This window comes from Gossypium arboreum, chromosome 9 (genome assembly GCF_025698485.1).
Source record: "Gossypium arboreum isolate Shixiya-1 chromosome 9, ASM2569848v2, whole genome shotgun sequence".
Lineage (NCBI taxonomy): Eukaryota > Viridiplantae > Streptophyta > Magnoliopsida > Malvales > Malvaceae > Gossypium > Gossypium arboreum.
This window is the reverse complement of record NC_069078.1, coordinates 66589691-66616396: the sequence shown is the minus strand read 5'-3', so window position 1 is coordinate 66616396 and position 26706 is coordinate 66589691. Positions and strand designations below refer to the sequence as shown.

Below are 26706 nucleotides of genomic sequence, written 5' to 3'. Positions count from 1 at the left end.
AGTCTCATGATCTTTCTGGCCATATTGAAACTATTGGCATGCGTTCCGCAAATTCCCTCATGGACCTCTGGAAGTATTTTTCTGACTTCAACATCATCCACACATCTCAAAAGCATCTGATCATTTCCTCTTTTATACAGGATATCCCCATCAAGAACAAATCCCGCTGCCATTCTTCTGATTGTTCTTTTGTCGTTCTCATTCGCTTGTTCGGGATAGCTTTGATTCTTGTATATTCTAAGATATCATAGAACCATGGCCGTCCGTCTGCCTCTTTCTCAATGCTACAACAGTGTGCAGGGACATCGTATATGCTCATTTTGAGGGGCATTATTTCTACTTCTTTACTTGCTTTGAACATTGAAGCCAATGTGGCGTGGCATCGACCAATTGGTTTTCTTCTCATGAAGTAATGAAAAGTTATTTTTTAATTCTTTGATCAATTCACTACTAAATCATCAGTACTTAATCAATTTTGGGTCCTCACTTCCCACTCTCTACTGGATTTGGTAAACCACTAAATGAGTCCCCGTACACTTCTAAGATTTTGATGTTTCGTTCAATAGTCGCACGAAGTCCCATGATACTGAGCCTTATATTCTCGCTATGTTATTGGTACGAAGAAATTCATCTTGCGGTGAACGGATAATGATTCCCGTCTGGTGATACCAGATTGCTCCAATTCCATGCCCTAAAGCATTTGACGCACCATCAAAGCACATCTTCCATGACTTCTCTTTGATGACTCGGATTCCATTTCGTGATGCACATTAAGTCTTCGTCGGGAAATCAAATTTCAAGGGCTCATATTCCTCCGTCGTTCGAGTCGCTAAGAAATCAACTATTGCGCTCCCTTTTATCGACTTCGACTTACATAGGCAATGTCATATTCGATAGGAGGATCGTCATCGTGCCATTCTTCCCGAGAGTGCCGGTGATTCCATCATGTATTTATTGGGTCTAACTTTGAAATTAGCCATGTCGTATGATACAACATATATTGTCCGAGTCTCCGAGCTACCCAAACCAGAGCGCAACAAGATTTCTCAATGGATTTAATACTTTGCCTCATATTCGATGAACTTTTCTTGAGGTAGTAGATCGCCTTTGCTTTCTTTCCCGACTCGTCGTGTTGCCCAAAGACGCAACCCATTGAATTTTCAAACACGCTTAAATACAATATCAATGGTCTTCCGGAGTTGGTGGTACTAGCAATGGAGGACTAGACAAATATTGCTTTATTTTATCAAAGGCCACCGGCATTCCTCATTCCATTCTCCAGGTTATGTTTTGAATAAGTCGAAAAATTGGGTCGCATTGGTTGGTAAGTCGAGCGATAAATCAGGCGATGTAATTTAATCTCCTAAAATCCTCTAACATCCTTTTGCGTGCGCGGAGATGGTAACTCTTGAATGGCTTTTATTTTATCGGGATCAACCTCAATACCTCTTTCATCGACAATGAAGCCTAGCAACTTCCCAAGGTAGCCCCAAACGTACATTTGGTGGATTAGCTTTAATCGAACTTTCTCACTGTCGAACAACTTCTTGAGATTCACTACATGCTCTTCTTCCCTGGGATTCAAAGAATCATATCGTCGACATAGACCTCTATTTTTTTATGTATCATGTCATGGAATAACGTCACCATAGCCTTTTGATATGTTGCCCCAGCATTCTTTAACCCAAATGGCATCACCTTGTAGCAGAATGTTCCCCACATTGTTATGAAGGTAATTTTCTCCATATCCTCAGTGGCCATCTTGATCTGATTATACCCCGAGAATCCATCCATGAAAGAAAACAATGAATGTTTTTTGTGTTATCCACCAACGTATCAATGTGTGGTAAGGAAAATTATCTTTAGGACTTGCTCGATTCAGTCACGATAATCTACGCACATTCGTACTTTCTTAGTCTTTCTTTGGCACCGGGACTATGTTAGCCACCCATTCTGGATATTCGGAGGCTTGTAGGAAACCAGCATCAAATTGCTTCTTGACTTCCTCTTTTATCTTCAACAACATCTCAGGCCTCATCCGTCTTAGCTTTTGTTGAATGGGCTTGCATTCTGGCTTTAATGGGAGCTTATGGACGCTACATCTTCATCCAATCCTGGCATGTCCTGATATGACTATGCGAATACATCTTTGTACTCGAGGAGCAAAGCAATCAAATTATGCCTGTGCCCCCGAAATAGAAGTCCCAATCTTCACTTCTTGTTTCCTTTCTTCGCCTCCCAGTTTATTGTTTCAACGGATTCTTAATGAGGCAAAATCTGTTTACCCTCTTGTTCCACCATTCTTAGCAAGTCGAGACGAGACATAGTATTCACATTTTCTTGACTTCAAATTCTCCTAAACAAACAAATTTCTCAAAATCGATTTCGGGACTCAGAACGGGTTTGTTCATCTTGTTGACATCCGAGCACCGAAAGTTGAATGAAAAAAAAAAAGACTATAGAGGGCATCCAAGTATTGGAACCAACAAACGAAATGTTATGGCATGGCATGAGGCAAATGTAAGGACAAAGCTATGAAATGAGAAAATGATTATGAAATTAGTGATAATGCGAAAGATCATGACAAAATGCATCTTCATTGATATTCATTTGAATGATAAAGAGCGAATGCAAGCTCTTACAAAAGAATTCTATTATATCTAAGGACATAATAGAATGTTAATGTTTGAGCATTACTCTGAAGACTTATAAACTACAAGAAGGTTCTCGGCAGTCCAATTATTCAACATGAATCCAGGGGGACAAAGGCGTATCCTTGAGACATCTTTACTTGTGTCACTCCTTTGTCAATGAAATTTATCTCGATGTTCAAAACCCTTTTCGATCATTAACATTGTGCCTTGTGCATTGTCCTCGCTTCGGGTATATCATTCCCGCAGACGTAAATGTTCTTGACAAAGGAGGGAATTCCATAGGCTCCCATTCGGTTCTCGGCCTTTTCAATCTTTCAATTTTCTCATTGAATTCACCTCCATTACTCTAGCTTGTCGGCGAGTTTTATACGGATGACGTGGTTCCATCTTGTGGTATTACAACTGCGAATTATATATTTTATCTTCAATGACGAGTATGGGATATGCAATGTATGAATGAATGCATGAATGTCAAATGGATGTCATCATGAATGAATATGCAAAAATTTGGTGTTAATTTCAAGATAGCCCTGTTTAGGCATTTCCTTAATCAAAAGAGTATTACACAACGTTTCGGTCACTCGTATAATTGACTCCTCCATTAGAAACCCGTTTTGGCAACCAATCTTTAATCAACACCTTCCTAATATGATGCCTATAATGCATGATGAAAAATAATAAAGCAAAGACAAACAAACTTGATTAGTAATTTAATACAAAGAAAAACATAGAGAACTTCAACAAATCGAACTACCCGACCTAGTTTATTAAATGACCCGATCCTCTTATATAGAAAGTGAAAATGCAAAAGGCAAGAGGCATTCCTCCGTGCACTTATTTTGGGGACTACTAAACGGACGGAGGTTCGGCATGGCTCTAGTTAGGTGGCTTGTATGGTTCATTATATGCGGTTTTGGTTCTAGATAGGTACTCGAATTGCCTGTACTATCATCTCGCTAAGATTAGCACGAGCCTCGGTCATAGTCTATCACAGCTCACGAGTTCAATTCGAGGGATTACATTTACTTATGCCTATGCGGAGGGACAAGTTAACTCACGAAAGCATAAGTCATATGTAACCCGAAAGTATTCACTAGCCTGTGCGGAGGGACGAGTTAACTCACGAAGGCGTAGCGTTTACTTTCACTTAAACGGACGGAGCCCGGGTAGAGAGCTCATGTTATGCAACAAAAATGCACGTGCACGGTGTGTGGGGAGAAACTTGCAAACCTTTACGTTTTATTTAAAAAACTAAACCAAACTAAAATCATAAAAATTTAAAGCTGAAAAATAACCGGATAAAACAAGTTAGAATATATACAACACGATGCAAATGCATGATTTTTTTTGAAAACAAAAAATTTGAAGATCACGACTAAATGTTAATTTGAACAAGGAACTTTGAAAATTTTGACAACGCGAGTTTAATTCGACTCGACTCTCAAAAGGGTCCCAATGAGTCGCCAAATTGTATGCGACGTAAAAAAATTTTAGTTTTGCTTGGTCGCTAATTGTGGCGATTTATTGAATTTTTTTTTGAAATTTGACGTTTGATTTTTGAAATAAACAGGGAGTCGCCACCGATCCTTTTTCCTAGGTGTGATCGGACACCTATTAGATCTCCTATTAAAACAAATAAAAGGCTAAGTTTAGGTCTATGTTAAAATCCGAGAAAATTTAGGGTTCGGAGTCGGTTCTGCTGAGGAAGGTATTAGCACCCTCATGACGCCCAAAATTGGTATCTTATTAAACACATGTTGTCTTGATTTTCAAAAATACGAATTCAATTTGACATTTAAGTGTGATCCGATTGAAGGAAATGAGAAGTTGCAAGTTTTTTGTTTTTAGAAGGACGTCCGCTTTTAACACGAGATTAATTTCACCCAACATAGCGATGAAATCGATGACTTAATGTTAAAATCGATACATTGCCTTATTCTTAAAATTAAAATGTAAAAAGTTTTTAAAATGATAGTAAAAAAAATCCAAGAATATTATTGTCAAAAAATGCGAATAATGATGTGAATAATAAAATATATAAAATATAAAATATTAAAATATCAAAATATTAGAATAATAATAATTAATATTGACAAATAAAAATAAAATAGAAATAAAAAATGTACATAATATATATATTAGAAATAATAATGATGTTTAAAATCAATACTATTAATAATACTACATCAATATATACATATATAAAAAAAATAAATACGTGATAATATTAAAATATGTACATAATATAGTGTTAAAATACATACATAATATAGTTAAGATATATACATAAGATAACATGTAAAAAAAAATATATATATATATATATATATATAAATCATATAATATTAAAGATATATACATAAAATAGTATAAAATATATATATACGTAATATAAAATTTAAAATATACCTAATATATTAAAAGAATATATATAATATAATATTAAGAAATATAATAATAACAAAAAGGAGAGAGAGGAGAGGTGGATGATTTTCGCCACAAGATCGGCCATTGTCCTGTCGTGGACATGCCACCGTATACCACCGTACACGACAATGGGACCTCAAAAAACTTTTTCGGTAAAATGGGTAAGCTTCCTCCTTTTATTTTTTTTTACTTTCGTATAAAAAACAAAATAAGATTGAAAGGAAAACAATAAGTAAACAAAGAACTTAAAATGAGAATAGACAAAGAAACCTCTTTTGCTTTGATCTTTGATTAATCTTCAAAAAAACTAGCTTCTCCAAAACTAGCCTTCACAATAACTCTTCTCCTTAATTACTTTAAAAGAAACCTCTCCAAAATCCTTTACAATAACTTTCTCTCCCAAAACTCTCCAAAAAAAAATCCCCTCTTTTTCTTACATGATTTTTGAATGGCTTTTATAGCCATTTTTTACATGATTTTCTATTATTTCTTTTTCTATTTTGTAGGTGGTGGTGGTAGACAATGGATATAAAAAATTGGAGGAAAAATGGGGCAAGTGGGAAAGTGGTTAGGTGGCTAGGGTTTTTTTATTATTTTTTTTTTGGGTTAGGTTTTTTTTTTTTCTTCTTCTTTTTTTTTTTGGGTTAGGTTTTTCTTTTTTCTTTTTTTTGGGAGGGGCTTAATGGGCTTTTGAATTGGGTTTAATATTTAGGTTTTGTAATGGGTTTGGGTAGATGTAAATGGGTCATAAGTTAAGGGTTTTAGTGGGTTTAGAGGTTTGGTTGGGTTTTGATGAAATCGGGCCCGGGCAATTTGGGCTTCTACAGCTGCCCCTCTTTGCTCATTGTCTTGCAACAGGAATAAAGCAAAGACTTTCAAGGAAGACCAAATTTGCCCGGTCTTGCTAGGTCTTGACTTGCTTTAGAACTCTTCTTGTTTAGTTAGTCCCTTTTCAGTCTACCGCATCTTGTAGCTTTGGTTCACTCCACTGCATCTTATAATATACGCCTTGTAGCTTCAATCTATTCCAATGTAACTTCAAGGATATGAAATTTATGGCTTCGATCTACTTCACTTGTAACTCGGAAGGGTGAGATCTACAACTTCAATCTTCTCTTCTATCGCTTCAGTGAGATAAGGTTTGTGGTCTTTTCTCTTGCGACTTCAGAAAGGCAAGATCTGATGCCCTCGATCAACTCCACTGCAACTTTAAGGAGACAGAATCTGACGTCTTCAATCAGCTTCAATCTTTATTCTCTTCTCGGCATGTGATCCTGAGCTCAACTCATTTTTCGCAATATGAATTGACTCACTTGACGTGTGACCTGAGGCTCAACTCGCCTCTCGCAATACGAGTTGATTTTTTTTACAACAGAAATTAAAAATACCTCAGCGTGTCCTGAGGCTCAACTCACCTCTCGCAATATGAGTTGATTTTTTGAAACATACGAAAAATTGACAATACCTCAGCGTGTCCCGAGGCTCAACTCACCTCTCGCAATACGAGTTGATTTTTTTGACAACAGAAATTGAAAATACCTCAGCGTGTCCTGAGGCTCAACTCACATCTCGCAATGTGAGTTGATTTTTTTGAAAAATATAAATTGAAAAAATACCTCAGTGTGTGATCTGAAGCTCAACTCACCTCTCGCAATATGAGTTGATGTTTTTTTTTTTTGAAAGACAGAAATTGAAAAATAGAAATTGAAAATACCTCGGCGTGTGACCTGAGGCTCAACTCATTTTGAACAGAAATTGAAATTACCTCAACGTGTCTTGAGGTTCAACTCATTTCTCGCAATATGAGTTGAATTTTGAAAACAGAAATTGAAATTACCTCAACGTGTCTTGAGGCTCAACTCATTTCTCGCAATATGAGTTGAATTTTTTTTGAAAGACAGAAATTGAAAATACCTCAAGATGTGAACCGAGGCTCAACTCACCTCTCGCAATATTAGGCGATTTTGAAAAAGTAGAAATTAAAAGGTTCAACCCACCTCTCGCAATATGAGTTGATTCTTGAACAACATAAATTGAAAACAGAATTGAAAATACCTCAACAGTGACTGAGGCTCAACTCACCTCTCGCAATATGAGTGATTTTGAAAAAGTAGAAATTAAAAGGTTCAACCCACTTCTCAATATGAGTTGATTCTTGAACAACGTAAATTGAAAATGAATTGAAAATACCTCAGTGTGACCTGAGGCTTAACTCACCTCTCGCAATATGAGCTGATTTTGAAAAAGTAGAAATTAAAAGGTTCAACCCACTTCTCGCAATATGAGTTGATTCTTGAACAACGTAAATTGAAAACAGAAATTGAAAATACCTCAGCGTGACCTGAGGCTCAACTCACCTCTCGCAATATGAGTTGAAATTAAAACACAAAAATTGAAAATACCTCAGCGTGCCCCGAGGCTCAACTTACCTCTAGCAATATGAGTTGATTCTGAAAAACAAAAATTAAAAGGCTTAACTCACCTCTTGCAATATGAGTCAACTAAAAAATACCTCAGCGTGCCCCGAGGCTCAACTCACTTCTCGCAATATGAGTTGATTTTGAAAACAAAAATTAAAAATACCTCAACGTGTCTTGAGGCTCAACTCATCTCTCGCAATATGAGTTGATTTCCCTTGAAAAGCATGAATTAAAAACATCAAAATACCAAAACCTGTCCTTTGGTAGAACTTGGGTGTCTTTTCCTTTGATTCAGTGCGACTCTCATTCAAGATTTCTTGCTCTGCTGAAGTACCTGTATATGCCATGTATGATGTTATCATGATATGCACATGTTTGTCTTAAATGCTTTTATGCTTACATGATTATGCAGTGCTCCTTAAGCATGTTTATCGTATGTCCATTTAGCCACGATTGTTGAGGATCTGTGTTCATTGCTTTGATTCTCGACTTTCTCTTCAGGCCTTATACCTGTCTTCAAGCTTCACAAGTAATCGACGTTTCTTAGATATCACTCTTACGCTTGATTGAACTTTGTTCTTACTTTGAGACTCTTGTGCTTATCAAATTTTCATCCAGGTAATGCTTAACATTTCTTTTGTTTAGAGTATATCATTTCACCATTTATCATGTAAATAAACACATAATGAGATGCATGAAAAAGGTCAGATAGGGACAAAATGATATTTCATATTCATCTATTTCAAAGGTGGCAAACAAAGCAAGTTAACCAATGAGAGTAAAAATGTCAAAAGAAAGAAAAGATCGTATTCAATCGGATACAAATGCTCTAGATATTCAACACATGAACTCTTCCTCGTTCCTCAATCAAAAATCTTTTCGAGCGTGGCTTCTTGCGTAGAAGATTTCGAGCTTTAAATGCTTCAAATCTCGTAGCCTTCTTGCTTGACCTATCGTTCGACCGCCAGTTTGTTTCATTAGGACGCCTCTCGGGTTTTCATCCTAATCTTTTTGTACTAATCAAGACGCCCTTTTCGGGTTTTCGCCTTAATCCCTTTTTTTTTTTTAAGATGCCCTTTTTGGGCTTTCATCTTAAGCATAATATTTCTTCATAGCATCTGAGTTCACTAGATTTGACAACTCTTTCCCATCCATCTCGGTAAGGATCAAAGCTCCTCCTGAGAATGCCTTCTTTACGACGTACGGTCCTTCCCAGTTTGGTGCCCATTTCCCTCACAAATCTTTTTGTATTGGGAGAATTTTTCTCAGCACGAGTTCTCGTTCATGAAATTCTCTTGGTCGTACCTTCTTGTCATGGGCTGCTATCATTCTTTTTTGGTACATCCGCCGTGACAAATTGCCCTAAGACGCTTTTCTTCAATGAGGTTCAAATGATTATATCGAGCTTGTACCCATTCGCTTCTTCCAACTTTGATTCCATTAAGACTCGTAGAAGGGATCTCAACCTCGATAGGTAGCACGCTTCCATTCCATAAACCGAGAGAAGGAGTTGCTCCGTAGATGTTCCAGACAGATGTGCGATATGCAAACAAAGCAAATGGAAGCTTCTCGTGCAAATCTTTAAACGTCTCACCATTTTCCCAATGATCCTCTTAATATTTTTATTGGTCGCTTCAATGACCCGTTCATCTTTAGGCGATAGGCGAGGAGTTATGATGCTTTATTTGGAATTGCTCGCACACTTCTTCCATCATCTTATTGTTCGATTCATGGCATTATCTCAAATGATTCTTTCAGCAAACCATATCGGCAAATGATTTCCTTTTCAAAACTTGCACACCGCAGTCTTCGTCACATTGGCAAACGGCGACTTCAATCCATTTTGTGAAGTAATCGATAACCACAAAATGAATCGATGTCCATTTGAAGCTTTTGGAGAAATTGGCCTATGACATCCATGCCCCACATAGAAAAAGGCCACGGAGAAGTCATGACATGAAGGGGTGAAGGGCTACATGAATTTTATCGCCAGTAGATTTGACATTTGTGGCATTTTCGGAAAAAATTGATGCGATCACTTTCCATTGTCGACCAATAATAACCGAAGTCTCATGATCTTTCCGCCATATTGAAACTATTGGCATGCGTTCCGCAAATTCCTCATGGACCTCTGCAAGTATTTTTCTGACTTCAACATCATCCACACATCTCAAAAGCATCTGATCATTTCCTCTTTTATACAGGATATCCCCATCAAGAACAAATCCCGCTGCCATTCTTCTGATTGTTCTTTTGTCGTTCTCATTCGCTTGTTCGGGATAGCTTTGATTCTTGATATATTCTAAGATATCATAGAACCATGGCCGTCCGTCTGCCTCTTTCTCAATGCTACAACAGTGTGCAGGGACATCGTATATGCTCATTTTGAGGGGCATTATTTCTACTTCTTTACTTGCTTTGAACATTGAAGCCAATGTGGCCAGGGCATCAGCCAATTGGTTTTCTTCTCGCGGGAAGTAATGAAAAGTTATTTTTTTTAATTCTTTGATCAATTCAGCTACTAAATCATCATGACTTAATCAATTTTGGGTCCCTCACTTCCCACTCTCTACGGATTTGGTAAACCACTAGGGTCGAGTCCCCGTACACTTCTAAGATTTTGATGTTTCGTTCAATAGTCCGCACGAAGTCCCATGATCTGAGCCTTATATTCTCGCTATGTTATTGGTACGTAAGAAATTCATCTTGCGTTGAACGGATAATGATTCCCGTCTGGTGATACCAGGATTGCTCCAATTCCATGCCCTAAAGCATTTGACGCACCATCAAAGCACATCTTCCATGACTTCTCTTTTGATGACTCGGATTCCATTTCTGTGATGCACATTAAGTCTTCGTCTGGGAAATCAAATTTCAAGGGCTCATATTCCTCCGTCGTTCGAGTCGCTAAGAAATCAACTATTGCGCTCCCTTTTATCGACTTCTGACTTACATAGGCAATGTCATATTCTGATAGGAGGATCTGTCATCGTGCCATTCTTCCTGAGAGTGCCGGTGATTCCATCATGTATTTATTGGGTCTAACTTTGAAATTAGCCATGTCGTATGATACAACATATATTGTCTGAGTCTCCGAGCTACCCAAACCAGAGCGCAACAGTATTTCTCAATGGACGAATACTTTGCCTCATATTCAGTGAACTTTTTACTGAGGTAGTAGATCGCCTTTGCTTTCTTTCCTGACTCGTCGTGTTGCCCCAGTACGCAACCCATTGAATTTTCAAACACAGTTAAATACAATATCAATGGTCTTCCTGGAGTTGGTGGTACTAGCACTGGAGGACTAGACAAATATTGCTTTATTTTATCAAAGGCCACCTGGCATTCCTCATTCCATTCTCCAGGGTTATGTTTTCGAATAAGTCGAAAAATTGGGTCGCATTGGTTGGTAAGCTGAGCGATAAATCGGGCGATGTAATTTAATCTCCCTAAAAATCCTCTAACATCCTTTTGCGTGCGCGGAGATGGTAACTCTTGAATGGCTTTTATTTTATCGGGATCAACCTCAATACCTCTTTCACTGACAATGAAGCCTAGCAACTTCCCCAAGGTAGCCCCAAACGTACATTTGGCTGGATTAGCTTTAACTGGAACTTTCTCAGCCTGTCGAACAACTTCTTGAGATTCACTACATGCTCTTCTTCCCCTCGGGATTCAGCAATCATATCGTCGACATAGACCTCTATTTTTTTTATGTATCATGTCATGGAATAACGTCACCATAGCCTTTTGATATGTTGCCCCAGCATTCTTTAACCCAAATGGCATCACCTTGTAGCAGAATGTTCCCCACATTGTTATGAAGGTAATTTTCTCCATATCCTCAGTGGCCATCTTGATCTGATTATACCCCGAGAATCCATCCATGAAAGAAAACAATGAATGTTTTGCTGTGTTATCCACCAACGTATCAATGTGTGGTAAGGGAAAATTATCTTTAGGACTTGCTCGATTCAGGTCACGATAATCTACGCACATTCGTATTTCTTGTCTTTTCTTTGTACCGGACTATGTTAGCCACCCATTTTGGATATTCGGAGGCTTGTAGGAAACCAGCATCAAATTGCTTCTTGACTTCCTCTTTTATCTTCAACAACATCTCAGGCCTCATCCGTCTTAGCTTTTGTTGAATGGGCTTGCATTCTGGCTTTAATGGGAGCTTATGGACGCTACATCTTCATCCAATCCTGGCATGTCCTGATATGACTATGCGAATACATCTTTGTACTCGAGGAGCAAAGCAATCAAATTATGCCTGGTGCCCCCTGAAATAGAAGTCCCAATCTTCACTTCTTGTTTCCTTTCTTCAGTTCCCAGATTTATTGTTTCAACGGATTCTTAATGAGGCAAAATCTGTTTACCCTCTTGTTCCACTATTCTTAGCAAGTCAGGAGACGAGACATAGTATTCAGCATTTTCTTCGGCTTCAAATTCTCCTAAACAAACAGCCTTCTCAAAATCGATTTCAGGACTCGTAACGGGTTTGTTCATACTGTTGACATCTGAGCACCTGAAAGTTGAATGAAAAAAAAAAGACTATAGAGGGGCATCCAAGTATTGGAACCAACAAACGAAATGTTATGGCATGGCATGAGGCAAATGTAAGGACAGGCTATGAAATGAGAAAATGATTATGAAATTAGTGATAATGCGAAAGATCATGACAAAATGCATCTTCATTGATATTCATTTGAATGATAAAGAGCGAATGCAAGTTTATAAAAGAATTCTATTATATCTAAGGACATAATAGAATGTTAATGTTTGAGCATTACTCAAGACTTATAAACTACAAGAAGGTTCTCGGCAGTCCAATTATTCAACATGAATCCAGGGGGACAAAGGCGTATCCTTGAGACATCTTTACTTGTGTCAGCTCCTTTGTCAATGAAATTTATACTGATGTTCTGAAAACCCTTTTCGATCATTAACATTGTGCCTTGTGCATTGTCACCTCGGGTATATCATTCCCGCAGACGTAAATGTTCTTGACAAAGGAGGAATTCCATAGGCTCCCATTCGGTTCTCGGCCTTTTTCAATCTTTCAATTTTCTCATTGAATTCACCTCCATTACTCTAGCTTGTCGGCGAGTTTTATACGGATGACGTGGTTCCATCTTGTGGTATTACAACTGCGAATTATATATTTTATCTTCACGACCGAGTATGGGATATGCAATGTATGAATGAATGCATGAATGTCAAATGGATGTCATCATGAATGAATATGCAAAATTTGGTGTTAATTTCAAGATAGCCCTGCTTAGGCATTTCCTTAATCAAAAGAGTATTACACAACGTTTCGGTCACTCGTATAATTGACTCCTCCATTAGAAACCCGTTTTTGGCAACCAATCTTTAATCAACACCTTCCTAATATGATGCCTATAATGCATGATGAAAAATAATAAAGCAAAGACAAACAAACTTGATTAGTAATTTAATACAGGCAGAAAAACATAGAGAACTTCAACAAATCGAACTACCCGACCTAGTTTATTAAATGACCGATCCTCTTATATAGAAAGTGAAAATGCAAAAGGCAAGAGGCATTCCTCCGTGCACTTATTTTGGGGACTACTAAACGGACGAGAGGTTCGGCATGGCTCTAGTTAGGTGGCTTGTATGGTTCATTATATGCGGTTTTGGTTCTAGATAGGTACTCGAATTGCCGTACTATCATCTCGCTAAGATTAGCACGAGCCTCGGTCATAGTCTATCACAGCTCACGAGTTCAATTCGAGGATTACATTTACTTATGCCTATGCGGAGGACAAGTTAACTCACGAAAGCATAAGTCATATGTAACCCGAAAGTATTCACTAGCTCATGTGAGGGCGAGTTAACTCACGAAGGCGTAGCGTTTACTTTCACTTAAACAGACGGAGCGGGTAGAGAGCTCATGTTATGCAACAAAATGCACGTGCACGGTGTGTGGGAGAAACTTGCAAACCTTTACGTTTTATTTAAAAAACTAAACCTAACTAAAATCATAAAAATTTAAAGTGAAAAATAACCTGATAAAACAAGTTAGAATATATACAACACGATGCAAATGCATGATTTTTTTTGAAAACAAAAAATTTGAAGATCACGACTAAATGTTAATTTGAACAAGGAACTTTGAAAATTTTGACAACGCGAGTTTAATTCGACTCGACTCTCAAAAAGGGTCCCCAATGAGTCGCCAAATTGTATGCGACGTAAAAAAAATTTTAGTTTTGCTTGGTCGCTAATTGTGGCGATTTATTGAATTTTTTTTTGAAATTTGACGTTTGATTTTTGAAATAAACAGGGAGTCGCCACCGATCCTTTTTCCTAGGTGTGATCGGACACCTATTAGATCTCCTATTAAAACAAATAAAAGGCTAAGTTTAGGTCTATGTTAAAATCCGAGAAAATTTAGGGTTCGAGAGTTGATTCTGCGAGGAAGGTATTAGCACCTCGCGACGCCCAAAATTGGTATCTTATTAAACACATGTTGTCTTGATTTTCAAAATACGAATTCAATTTGACATTTAAGTGTGATCCGATTGAAGGAAATGAGAAGTTGCAAGTTTTTTGTTTTTAGAAGGACGTCCGCTTTTAACACGAGCCGATTAATTTCACCCAACATAGCGATGAAATCGATGACTTAATGTTAAAATCGATACATTGCCTTATTCTTAAAATTAAAATGTAAAAAGTTTTTAAAATGATAGTAAAAAAAAATCCAAGAATATTATTGTCAAAAAATGCGAATAATGATGTGAATAATAAAATATATAAAATATAAAATATTAAAATATCAAAATATTAGAATAATAATAATTAATATTGACAAATAAAAATAAAATAGAAATAAAAAATGTACATAATATATATATTAGAAATAATAATGATGTTTAAAAATCAATACTATTAATAATACTACATCAATATATACATATATAAAAAAAATAAATACGTGATAATATTAAAAATATGTACATAATATAGTGTTAAAAATACATACATAATATAGTTAAGATATATACATAAGATAACATGTAAAAAAAAATATATATATATATATATATATATATAAATCATATAATATTAAAGATATATACATAAAATAGTATAAAATATATATATACGTAATATAAAATTTAAAATATACCTAATATATTAAAAGAATATATATAATATAATATTAAGAAATATAATAATAACAAAAAAGGAGAGAGAGGGAGAGGGTGGATGATTTTCGGCCACAAGATCGGCCATTGTCCTGTCGCGGGACCATGCACGGCATACCAAGACACGACAATGGGACCTCAAAAAACTTTTTCGGTAAAAATGGGTAAGCTTCCTCCTTTTATTTTTTTTTTTACTTTCGTATAAAAAAACAAAATAAGATTGAAAGGAAAACAATAAGTAAACAAAGAACTTAAAATGAGAATAGACAAAGAAACCTCTTTTGCTTTGATCTTTGATTAATCTTCAAAAAAAAACTAGCTTCTCCAAAAACTAGCCTTCACAATAACTCTTCTCCTTAATTACTTTAAAAAGAAACCTCTCCAAAAATCCTTTACAATAACTTTCTCTCCCAAAAACTCTCCAAAAAAAAAAATCCCCCCCTCTTTTTTCTTACATGATTTTTGAATGGCTTTTTATAGCCATTTTTTACATGATTTTCTATTATTTCTTTTTCTATTTTGTAGGTGGTGGTGGTAGACAATGGATATAAAAAATTGGAGGAAAAATGGGGCAAGTGGGAAAGTGGTTAGGTGGCTAGGGTTTTTTTATTATTTTTTTTTGGGTTAGGTTTTTTTTTTTTCTTCTTCTTTTTTTTTTTGGGTTAGGTTTTTCTTTTTTCTTTTTTTTGGGGGGGCTTAATGGGCTTTTGAATTGGGTTTAATATTTAGGTTTTGTAATGGGTTTGGGTAGATGTAAATGGGTCATGAGTTAAGGGTTTTAGTGGGTTTAGAGGTTTGGTTGGGTTTTGATGAAATCGGGCCCGGGCAATTTGGACTTCTACAAGAGGCATGATTGAGAAAGATCTCTTGTTCTTATTATAAAATCGTGTGATTGGATCTATAGATGTTTAGTAAAAAAATCTTCTCTTTTGAAAATAATCAAAAATGAAAATTGTTCAATTGGAACATGAAAACATGATTGAATTTATCCTAGTTATTCTTCTGAGACAGAGTGGAAGAAGGGGGGAGATTCTCAAACGAGGAAAAGGACCCAAGCCAATTCTTGATCTAATCGATTTCAACAACTTGATTCTTATTTGACCTCTAGACTTGAGGTGAGTTACATAGACAGTGATGCAAACCCCTTTACTTCAACAGTGAAGTTTTCTAATGTTAACTATGATATTTTCTAACTTTTTTAAAGTTGAAATATGTATCAAACACGAATATTTTAAGAAAACAAACAGTTCGGGTAACATAAGCAATTTTATCTGTGCTGCAGTTCTCAGTCCATTTCTTTTTCCCATTTAAGTGATACTATCATAAAAGGCATAGCAATGAAGACAAATTATCAATGGAATTGGCAGAGTTTTACGGAGAGTTTCGTGTAATTTCACATCGTTAGTTCCCCCTTATCGACAATGGAAAGAACTACAGTTCCAGATTTGTCTAATGAAGCTAGCAAATGAAATCAACATGCTAACAACCACCCAGAATTAGCATATAATTTATATTCAAGCAAAGAAACAAGAAGATTATCAAAAACGGTTTTAACTTGTATTCTATGGATCAATCATCCGTCGACTAAGAAATGGCATCTATCAAATAGTGATCAATCAATATAAGTCTCGATGTTAATGTAAATCATAAAACAGGAGTCAACAATGGCATACCTTTAAAGTGTGCCTCCAAGTTGCTTATTACAAGATCCGCCATTGCTTTGCTTGTTTCTTCGGTGTCGCTACCAACATGGGGTACTAGGACAATGTTCTCAAGTGAGAATAGTTGCTCTGGTACGTTAGGCTCATTTTCGTACACATCAAGTCCAGCTCCGCCTAACCGACCTTTGAGTAATGCAGATACAAGCTCAGGTTCATCGACATGTGCACCTCGTCCGATGTTGATAAGAATACCTTTAGGACCCAATGCATCAATAACTTTCCGGTTAACGATGTGGTGAGTTTCCTCTGTCAAAGCGCATGCCACGAAAAGGATTTGACAATCGGCAGCCAAATCAACAATGTTTGAGTAGTATTTGTAGTTTGTATTTGGTTTCTTAGATCTTGAGTGGTAACTGATAGAGCAGTTGAAAGCTTCAGCTCTTTTTGCTATTGCTGATCCGATCCTGCCCAATCCAACAATTCCAACTGATTTACCGCTGAACTGGAAGAGTCAAACAATAGTAAATAAAACGAAAAACAAAAATGAAGAGAACGATCTAATTCAAGCTACGTACAGAGAGTTCATATATACATTCACCAAAAGGACTTCATGTAGCATCTATTGTGGATGAACTCGATAAACAAACCAATGAGCTAGGCAAAAAGAAGTCAATACTAGAGATCTTAGTGGCAAACAAAGAAATTCTAGTCCCCCCGTGTCAATTTTGGCCTCTTTTCAAAGATTATTCCACGGTTCATCATTTTTCCTACTTCCCTATATGATCATTGTTGGTTATCTGCATTTTCAGCAAAGGGGAATGAACTTGATACAACACTTTTGTCCGACATATTTAGGTCACTAAGACACGATCAATCAAGAACAGATAAAATCCAAGTCCCGAGCTCCAACCAAACCAGTTATTAATATTACAAATTTCGAAATTGTTCTTGATCAAAATGGTACTGGAAGCCGACAGACGCAATTGAACAACATTACCAATCACATAGCAAGGATAATTACATCCGTAAGTTCCATTATACGCAAATGCAAATTGATAGAACCCAATCAAACCACACAAAAAATCGAAGCTTACCGGCGTCCAACACTAACGGAAAGGAAAAAACTCCGACAGGACTGTGTTTACGAATTTAAACAACTGGATTAACAAATTAAAAGCCTAACTCATCTATCTAAACCAGGTACCAATTTCATAAATCTGGAACTCGTTCTCAATCGATTAATACGATTGTAAAAGACTAACAAAATGAACTTATAATGATCTTGAATATAACAAAATAATTTTAACAATGTTAAAAGTTGTACCTGAATTTTAAAACGTGAAAAGTAGAAAGACAATATATTCCTGAAAATAAGTAAAATTCCAAATTTGTGAAGATTACGTAATTATAAAAGATTAGCTGTTCAATCAACATTTCAATTCCACATGTTTATAATCGGACTAATTTTCAATTTTCGTAAGCAGAGGGGCTAAAATTCATAATTAGAAACTAAAACCCACCAAACAAGAACACAATTTTTAGTAAATTGGATAAAAATACAAAAACCAATAAAGAAACAATGAGAAAAAGAAAAGGAAAACCCAGAAACGAACCTTTGAAGCCAATCCAAAATCACCATTGATCCAATTCCCACTCCTCACAAACCGATCACAAGCACACATTTTCCTCAAAACAGCCAATGCCAACCCAATACCCAAATCAGCTACATCATCAGTCAACACATCCGGGGTGTTAGTCACTTTAATTCCCTTCTCTTTACACTTACCCAAATCGATCTTGTCGAGGCCGACGCTATAGCTCGCAACGATCTCCATATTGGGCAATGAATCGATCATATTTGCATCGGCTCCGATTTTGGTGTTTCCCACGACTGCTTTGATGGAACTCGAGTGGGTCTTTAAAAAATCGGGTTTGGGAGATGAATGGTTCCATAGCTTGAAGAGGCTGAACCGGTTTTCAAGCTGGTTTTCAAGGTATTCCGACATTGGACATGTCATTAGGACGCCAATGTTGTTCATGTTTGTGCTTTTGTGTTTCAACTTTCAAGTAGAGGGTGACAGAGTTTAGGTTATCTGCTACAAATTAAATGAAGGGTAAACTACAATCAAGGTCACTAAACTGTTAGTAAGTTTACTTTTTGATCATTTAACTTAAAAAAGTTACAAAATAGTCACAAAACTATTTTGAAAGTTGTAATTTAAGTCGCTGAGCTTTTAAAATCATTATTTATAGCCTTCTCAGTTTACAACAATTGAAAGCTATCTTTCCTTTTCTCTTCTACAATTCAATTTTTTTTATAAAACAACTTTGAACGTTATGAATATGCAAACCAAAATCTAAATAACATTAACTGTCAGATCGATTTAGATTTAAGGTATACTCTTCTACTTGTCAATTGGTATTGATCCACCTTACCGATTGTCGAATTGTTGTTTGGAGTTTGTTAGTTGAACTATCGTTAAAAAAAAAAAGCTTAATAACCTAATGACTTAAATACAAACTTTTGAATAGTTCAGTAACTATGAAAACTTTCGAATAGTTTCGTGATCATTTTCTAAATTTTTAAGTTAAGTGTCCAAAACGTAAACTTACTAATAATTTAATAACATTAAGTGTAGTATAACTTTAAATAAATTATTAAAAAATCATAAAAAAATTAACAAGAGAGAAAATTGATTCAATAAGTTGAACATGTTTTTTTTTTTGTTCTGCTCAATTCGTTTGTATCGATTTGCGAGTTAATCAATTTAACAAATTTATACTTCAATATTTACAAAATTTGTCATTTTAGTTCTAATAGATACATTATTAGGTCAATTTGTTGAATTTTTTAGATTTAGATCAAATTAATAGAATGTGTAAATATTAGAGAGTTAAATTTATTATAAGACCAATAAAAAAGACCCACCTTATACTTCCGTTAAGGGCAACAAACAACAGACCAACTGAAAACTTTAATTTTAAAAAATTAAATAACTAAATAAAAAAAATTAATAGTCGAATTACTAAACTAAAATCAAGTGTATAGTTAGATGACTATTTTTATAGTTTATCCAAAAGTCCCATAACTCTATAAAATTATCACATAGCCCCTCTCTAAGAGTTGAAGAAAAAGATAGGTGTTTTTCATATGAGGTTTTGTACACTCTAGTTTTAGGTTAATGATTGGGTTGTAGCTCTAGTTTATGGTCTTTTAGAGAAGATAAATATTAAATTTATATATGTAATTTGATTTAATGTGTAATTTGATACACTAATTGTGTTTTAGTACAATTATATACATGAGGTTGGATTTGTGTTTCATATATATGTATATAGCATATATATATGTATGGAATTTTATTTTGATTCAATCATACACATTTAAAGAAATAAATACATACATTTATTTTCATATTGAATTAATATAATTATTTGTAGATGCAATATATAACATAAAATAGTGTTGAATGATATTGCACATTAGATCAAAGTTTATGTATAGTTTTGATATTTATCCCTTCTTTAAACTAAACCAAATTTTATTTCTATTTAATTTATAATTAATTAATTTGTAATTTTTTAGGTAAAAGTACTATAGTAGTCCCGGTGCTTGAATTTGGTATCAAAAGTTTATTATGGTTCAATTATGTACTTGAACTTGACTTGGTTCAATTTGGTACTTGAAATTGGCTTATTATCCAAATTGGTATTTATGGAAAATGACTTATTTGAATTATAAAGCTAAGTTTAGTTGCTAATTTGAAAAAAAAACAAATTCAGGTACTTAATTGGATAAAAAAAACTCTTAGGTATCAATTTGAACCTTGAAGCCAAGTTCAGGTAGCAAATTGTATATTTACCTTAAAAATTATTCAAAACATTAAAAAGTCTTCGTAGGGAAATGATTTGAGGATGGGTAAACAGTAACAATATAAAAAAACAGTTGAAGACCTGCGTTGAAATAAACAACACCGCATCCCCATTGCAAGAGGGACCAAAAGGAAATATCAGAATCTGAGAGAAATTTCAAAGATATGGAAAATGATTCGTTGCAGACATCTTTAGCATGGCTTCGCGATATTCTTCAAGGTAAAATAGGCCATGGATTGGATGCCAGAGTTCTCCAAGGACTACGCGTTATCCATGCCGAAAAGGGATTTATGCGATTTGATTTCGTTGTTCCAAAATCTGTCTCTGTATGAAAATCTCCATCCAAATTATGGGTTTTCTTTTTTTCTTCACTAAATCTTATGATTATTTCTTCGATTATTCAACAATCCTTGATGGGTTTTTAAAATTTCTGGATTAATTTATAGGATATTGATGGAAATTGGAATGTTGGAGCTTTAGCATCGTTGGTCGATCTCCTCGGTGGTGTTACTATTTTCTCGTTTGCCAATCGTGTCGTTACTTCTGTTGATTTCAGCGTTTCGTATTATTCAACAGCTAAGATTCAGGTTAAGGATTTCTTGCTTACTTTTGTTTTTCTTTTGTTTCATTCATAATTTAGCTCTTGAATTATACTAAAAATTTTCACTTTGATAGCTAAACTTTTTACTTAAGAGTATCATTTTTGTCGTAATTTACCCCTAAAAGTGGACAAAATGATAATTTAAGTAGTGAAAGGAGAAAAGGTAAAATATACTGTTAGTCCTCATACTTTGACAAAATTTGAGATTAAGTTTAAAATTAAGTTCTTCTAACTTTTTTGATTTAAAAATCCTAGTCTGATCATTAAAATCTTAAGATTTTTCATTAAAATTTTGTCAATTTGGCATGTTGATTAAGCTGTTCTTATGTGGTGTGATATATGATTGACAGAAAATTAATTATGTTAAGATAATAAATTTTAATAGAAATTATCATGATAATGATTGAACTAGGATTTTTAAATTGAAAATGTAAGAGGGTTGAATTTTTAACTTTTAAAGTACATGGACTCAATCTCAAATTCTATAGAAGTACAAAGGACTAATAACATTTTTTAACCAAAGAGAAAACTAGTCCAGGGGCTAATTTATAGGATATTAATGGAAATTGGATTGTTGGAGCTTTAGCATTGCGTTACTACTTTCTCGTTTGCCATTTATTGCTTAATCGTGTGTTTTGTTTTGTTTTATTCATAATGTAGCTCCTGAACTATCAAGCTTTTTCACTTTAGTCCCTAAATTTTTTGTCCACTTTTGGTACTTGAAAGTATTATTTTGTCAGTAATTTACCCCTAAAAGTATAAAAAAGGTATGACTTTGTTACATTGTTATTGGTTGACATTAAGCTTTTCGAGATAAACTGACATAACATGGTAATTTAAGTATTAAAAATGAGAAAACAGTACAGTTCTCGGATTAAATCTTGGATTAAGCTTATTTTTTTTAATAGATAAATAGATAAATTACATTGTTAATCACTTTAAATAGGGGTAGTTTCTATTTCAGTCACTTAAAATTTTTTTTGGTTAATTAGATCACCTCAAAAAAGAAATTGATCAAATTAGTTACTCTAGACTAACAATGTATTTGTACAAAAAAAAAAAAAAATTTAGGGTGATCAAAATAGGAACTACCCTTTTTTAGAATGATTAATTGAGGGGTAGTTTGCTTTAATTTTAGAGTGATTAACGTGAAAATGCACCGTTAGTCTTCTGTTACTATTTAATGGTAGAGTGACCAACTTGATCAATTCTTAGTTTGAGGTGACAAATTAAAAAAAAAGATTGGATGACCAAAATAAGAACGACTCTTATTTAAAGTGAGTAATGAGAAAATTTAAATAAATTTGAAGATGTTTTGATGGATATTTTTGAAATGATTTGAGTGTTGTAGGAACATGTGTTGATAGAATCAAAGGTTAGTGCAAACAAAGGAAACCTCATACATGTGGTGGTTGAAGTTAAAAGGAAAGGAAATGGTGAAGTAATTGCTGTAGGTAAACAATGGATGGCTTCAAATAAACTCAGTGTTGCCCAAGTGAGTAATCTTTGACAATTTGATCCACGTTAAAATTAAGATAAAATTATAATAAAAATGTGTTGATTTATAAATATTGAGATTTGAACTCTTTGTGTTAAATACGTGATTTCTACACTTATGATATAATTAATAATATGATTATTAATTTGTGAATGCTTATTATTGCGTCAGGGTAGGTATTTAAATATCCACTTAGTCTCGCTAGAATTAATTTTTGAAGCGAGGGTTATTCAAATTTAAGTTATTTTGGATAGATAAACACTTAACTAATAAATTAAAAATAATTATAATCATAGATGAAATAAATTGATAATCATTTATCTTTCACGAGTCTTATTTGTATAGATTTTTATTGACTTTTTTTCCTTACACGTGTGTAAATGATAGATTAAAATGACACACTATCAAAATAAATTTTCAACTATATTCTAATTTAATATAAATTAATTTTGTGATAATTGCATTAATTTATTTTTATTCAAAATAATTAAATTAACATAAATGTATATGCAATGTTTTAGTGTTACATTTCTAGAAGGAACATCGAAAAATATGAAATGTGGACAAAATTTATTCCAATTTCAAGAAAGTTAAAAGGAAAGGGAAGTATAGAGATGTGAAATATTATTTTTCTTGTTTTTCTTTTTCTTTTTCCTTACAAATTTGAGGAAGGGTAGGGGCATACCAAAATGAGAAAATTTTCCTTGAGCCCCTCCCAATCATTAAATTATTTTATTTAAGTTTTTTAGCTCTTAATTGAATGGGAAATTTTCATTTTGGTTCCTCCAAAAAAATTGAATAATGCAATTTAATCTTTTCTAACTTTGGTCCTCCAAATTTTTAGTTTTAGCCCCTCCAAAAAATATAATTTTATCTCGACTCCTAAACAAAATCCTCTATGAATTTACTAGGATTTGAACCTAAATGTGTTGAAAAGAAGTGAAAATTTACAAGATTTTTGCCAGGTTCAGTAATGTAATACCAACTCACTTCTGCTGTTTGTGTGATCATTAGAGCCTTGGTTCGGGGTGCGCTATTCATTTGTATGAATCACATTACTTAACTTGCATAAATAGCTTACATACTAAACTTTAAAAGACTTTTATATATTTAGAGGTTGGCATGTTTAGATGTTCTGAATACGGGTATTTTAATAAAAATAAAGATCACGCATAACATCAATAAAATCCGGTCCAATCAAAAAGGGCGTCAACTGGGGAAGGCGATAATGGTGGCTAATGATGCCTTCCCCTCTAAAATTTTTTGAAAATTTCATTTCTCTCAATTTTTTTTAAAAAAAATATTAATTAGACCTTCATGTTTTTGAAAAATCTCAATATACCTTTTTATTTTTTAAAAATTTAATTGAATTTCTCTAAATCTTTAAAATTTTCATTAATCTTAAAATTTTTTAAAATTTTAAATTAAACCCCAGATTTTTAATTTTGAAAGTTTTGTCCCTCATAAACTTAGTCTTTCCTTGTTGGTGATGTTGATGTGGTCTTTTAACTCTTTTTCTTTGGCCAACAAGAAACCTTGAAATGGTCGCTAAAAATATTCCATCTTACATTTTCACTACGTTTATATCAATGCAATAAGAGAAATAAATAACGACATCCCTATTGAAAAAAAGGGGGCAAAAGAGAAAAGAAATTACTTGAAAATGGAAGGGGGTGATTCCTTGAAGACAGCCCTTGCATGGCTTCGTGGTGTTATTAATGGTAAAATAGGCCATGGATTGGAAGCTAGAGTCCTCCAAGGACTTCGTGTCACCCATGCCGAAAAGGGTTTTATGCGATTCGATTTTGTTGTCCCAAATACTGTCTCGGTATAAAATTTTTTATTCCAACTACGATTTTGGGTTTTCTTTGTTGATTAAATTCAGGTTAAAATATGTTGCTAGCCTCTATGCTTGTATAAAATTTGATATTTGGTCGCTATATTTTAAAAATTTAAGTCCAATCATTATCGTCATTGGTAGTTTCTATAAATATTTGTTAATATATTGTACTTATTGCTAATCAATCATATGTCACATTGTATGAGAATAGTCTAATAAAAATTCCTAGTTGACAAATTTTTACAAAAAAATACTTACAAGTTTAGTGACTAGGCTAAGATTTTTAAATAAGAAAACCTTAATTTTTAACTTCTTAAGTACATGGACTAAATCTCAAATTTATCAAAATACAAACACTAACAACATATTTTATCCTTAAGTTTGTGATAGTAGAGTTGATTATGCAACAACCTTTAATGAGGGTTTACTGGTTTTATTTATAGGATGTTGATGGAAATTGGCATGTTGGAGCTTTAGCATCATTGCTTGACCTCATCGGAATAGTTACTATTTACTCCTTTGCGAATCGTGTCATTAGCACGGTTGATTTCAGCGCTTCATATTATTCAACAACTAAGATTCAAGTTAAGACTTTCTTATTTAATTTTGGGGTGATATTTTTTATTTTCAATTTCTATTCTTAACTTAGCTTTTTACTTTTAATCTTAAGAATTTAATTTTTCTATTCTTTTAATTTATTAATTCAACTTCAATTAATAACATTGTTAAAAAGAATTTTATTAAATTGAATTATGTGACACTTTTAGTTTTTTTTTTGTTTTAAATGCTAACTTTACCAATATTTACATGTGTGGAGGGTCGATAAGTATATAAAAATATTGAATATGAACATACGTAAAATGTTGATTTATTAAAATTTATATAAAAACTAAATAAAATTTTGATTGAAATAGTAAAATTTAAAGTTTAAAATTATGGTGTTTTTGTTCAAATTTTATTATATGTTTATTTTATATCAAATATATATATAAAAAAGATAAAAATACCCTTGTAACAATGGGAAACGATTATATGAAACAGAGATGTCACATCATCTTGTACTCCTTATCAATTATTTAATGCCATTTCAACATCTTTTTCCATGTCATTGACACATCATTTTGGTAATTTTTTAAACCTGAATCATGAATCCTAGACCCTAAAATCGTGGACCCTGGATCCCGAACCATGAACCTTGGACCTTGCACCTTGGACCTATCAGGGTCGAGGGTCAAGGGTCTAGGGTTTAGTGTTTGGGGTCTAAGGTTTAAAGTTTAGGGTGTGGGGTCTAAGATTCAAGGTCCAAGGTCCAGGGTCTAAGTTCTAGGGTCCAAGGTTCAAGTTAAAAAAAATACCAAATTGATGTGTCAATAAAATAGAAAAAGATGCTGAAATGATATTAAATAATTGATAAATGATACAGGATGATGTATCGACTGCTTTTATACAATCATTTCCTTGTAACAATAAAAATTACTTTATAAAAACATGATTTTCTAAATTTTTCAATTGAGTAACTATGATATATAGACAAATGTTATTATGTGTGAGTTTTTTATATTGATTTTAACAAAAAATATAAAAAGACAAAAACACTCTTGTAATACTTTAGCTTACTTTATAAATGCATGATTTTTTTTAGTTATTTTTCACTTGAGTTGGTGCTCAATTGACTTGTAACTCTAAATCAATCAATAGTATATATATATATATATTTGCTTCAATTTGGTTTCAAATTAGCCATGTGAATAAGTTGTTTATTTTAGAGTTGGCACACAATCCAATTTGTCAAGAGTACTTTAACAAATTTATCATTAATTGAGCTTCAATTATTAAATCAAGAGAATATAGGAATTAAATTTTAAATGTGTGAAGAGTAGAAGGATTAAGAGCTGAATTAAATAAATTTAAAACTATTTACTAAATATTTATAAGTTATGTAATTGTGTAGGAGCATGTGGAGATAGAATCAAAGGTTACAGCAAATAGAGGAAAGCTTTTACATGTGGTGATTGAAGTTAGAAGGAAAGGCAATGGAGAGGTAATTGCTGTAGGAAAACAATGGATGGCTTCAAACAGACAAACACTTGCTCAAGTGAGTAATGTTTGACAACTAAAAAAAAAAAAAAGCACATGTAATAAATATTTGACAACTAAATAAAACATGTAATAAATATGTGAATTGTCAAATAATTTGCACCGTTTTAATAATTATTAAGAAGGAAGATTTGAGTTCAAATCTTATCATGTCTAATATTTTTTTATTATCATATCGTAAAATAGTTTAATATAAATGACTAGTGTTTTGATTTTATATGATTAAAGTTGTTATAAAGGTTAAAATATACAATAGATTCATGTTTTTTAAAAATTTTGAAATATAGTCTTTGTAATTTTATTTTCAGAAATTTAGTTTTTTACTTTTAAGATTTTAAAATTCAGGCTCAATTGTTAATATTACTATATTTTTGTTAAATTTATTGATTTGACATTTTGAAATAAAAAATATTCACTTAATAGCAATGTAACTAAAAAATAACATTGTAATGAA

The 26706-nt window shown here is 33.6% G+C and overlaps 2 protein-coding genes across 3 annotated transcripts; one reads left to right on the top strand and one right to left on the bottom strand.

Annotated features, from left to right (window-relative positions):
* Positions 1–16159: 16159 nt before the first annotated feature.
* Positions 16160–18453, bottom strand: LOC108454826 (glyoxylate/hydroxypyruvate/pyruvate reductase 2KGR-like). 2 transcript variants are annotated; one of them, XM_053018782.1, is made up of 3 exons: positions 17957–18453; positions 16356–16845; positions 16160–16280 (listed from the first exon to the last, which is right to left on the bottom strand). In XM_053018782.1, the coding sequence occupies exons 1-3, from the start codon at positions 18380–18382 to the stop codon at positions 16267–16269; spliced, it is 930 nt and encodes a 309-aa protein (XP_052874742.1). In that variant the 5' UTR covers positions 18383–18453; the 3' UTR covers positions 16160–16266. The 2 variants fall into 2 exon arrangements, with proteins under 2 accessions (XP_052874742.1, XP_017608900.1); XM_017753411.2 differs by having other exon boundaries at positions 16160–16845; positions 17957–18450.
* A 1792-nt stretch (positions 18454–20245) lies between these two features.
* On the top strand, positions 20246–22468 carry LOC108455700 (uncharacterized). Its single transcript, XM_017754234.2, has 3 exons — positions 20246–20542; positions 20663–20803; positions 22169–22468. The coding sequence occupies exons 1-3, from the start codon at positions 20381–20383 to the stop codon at positions 22325–22327; spliced, it is 462 nt and encodes a 153-aa protein (XP_017609723.1). The 5' UTR covers positions 20246–20380; the 3' UTR covers positions 22328–22468.
* The last annotated feature ends 4238 nt before the right edge of the window (positions 22469–26706 follow it).

Bases quoted from the DNA above. Each gene is read 5' to 3' on its own strand.
- LOC108454826 (XM_017753411.2), bottom strand. From the start codon at position 18,382: ATGAACAACATTGGCGTCCTAATGACATGTCCAATGTCGGAATACCTT. The intron at 16,846-17,956 runs GTTCGTTTCTGG...TGACTCTTCCAG, and splicing joins ATTTTGGATTGGCTTCAAAG to TTCAGCGGTAAATCAGTTGG.
- LOC108455700 (XM_017754234.2), top strand. From the start codon at position 20,381: ATGGAAAATGATTCGTTGCAGACATCTTTAGCATGGCTTCGCGATATT. The intron at 20,543-20,662 runs GTATGAAAATCT...ATTAATTTATAG, and splicing joins TTGTTCCAAAATCTGTCTCT to GATATTGATGGAAATTGGAA. The intron at 20,804-22,168 runs GTTAAGGATTTC...TGAGTGTTGTAG, and splicing joins ATTCAACAGCTAAGATTCAG to GAACATGTGTTGATAGAATC.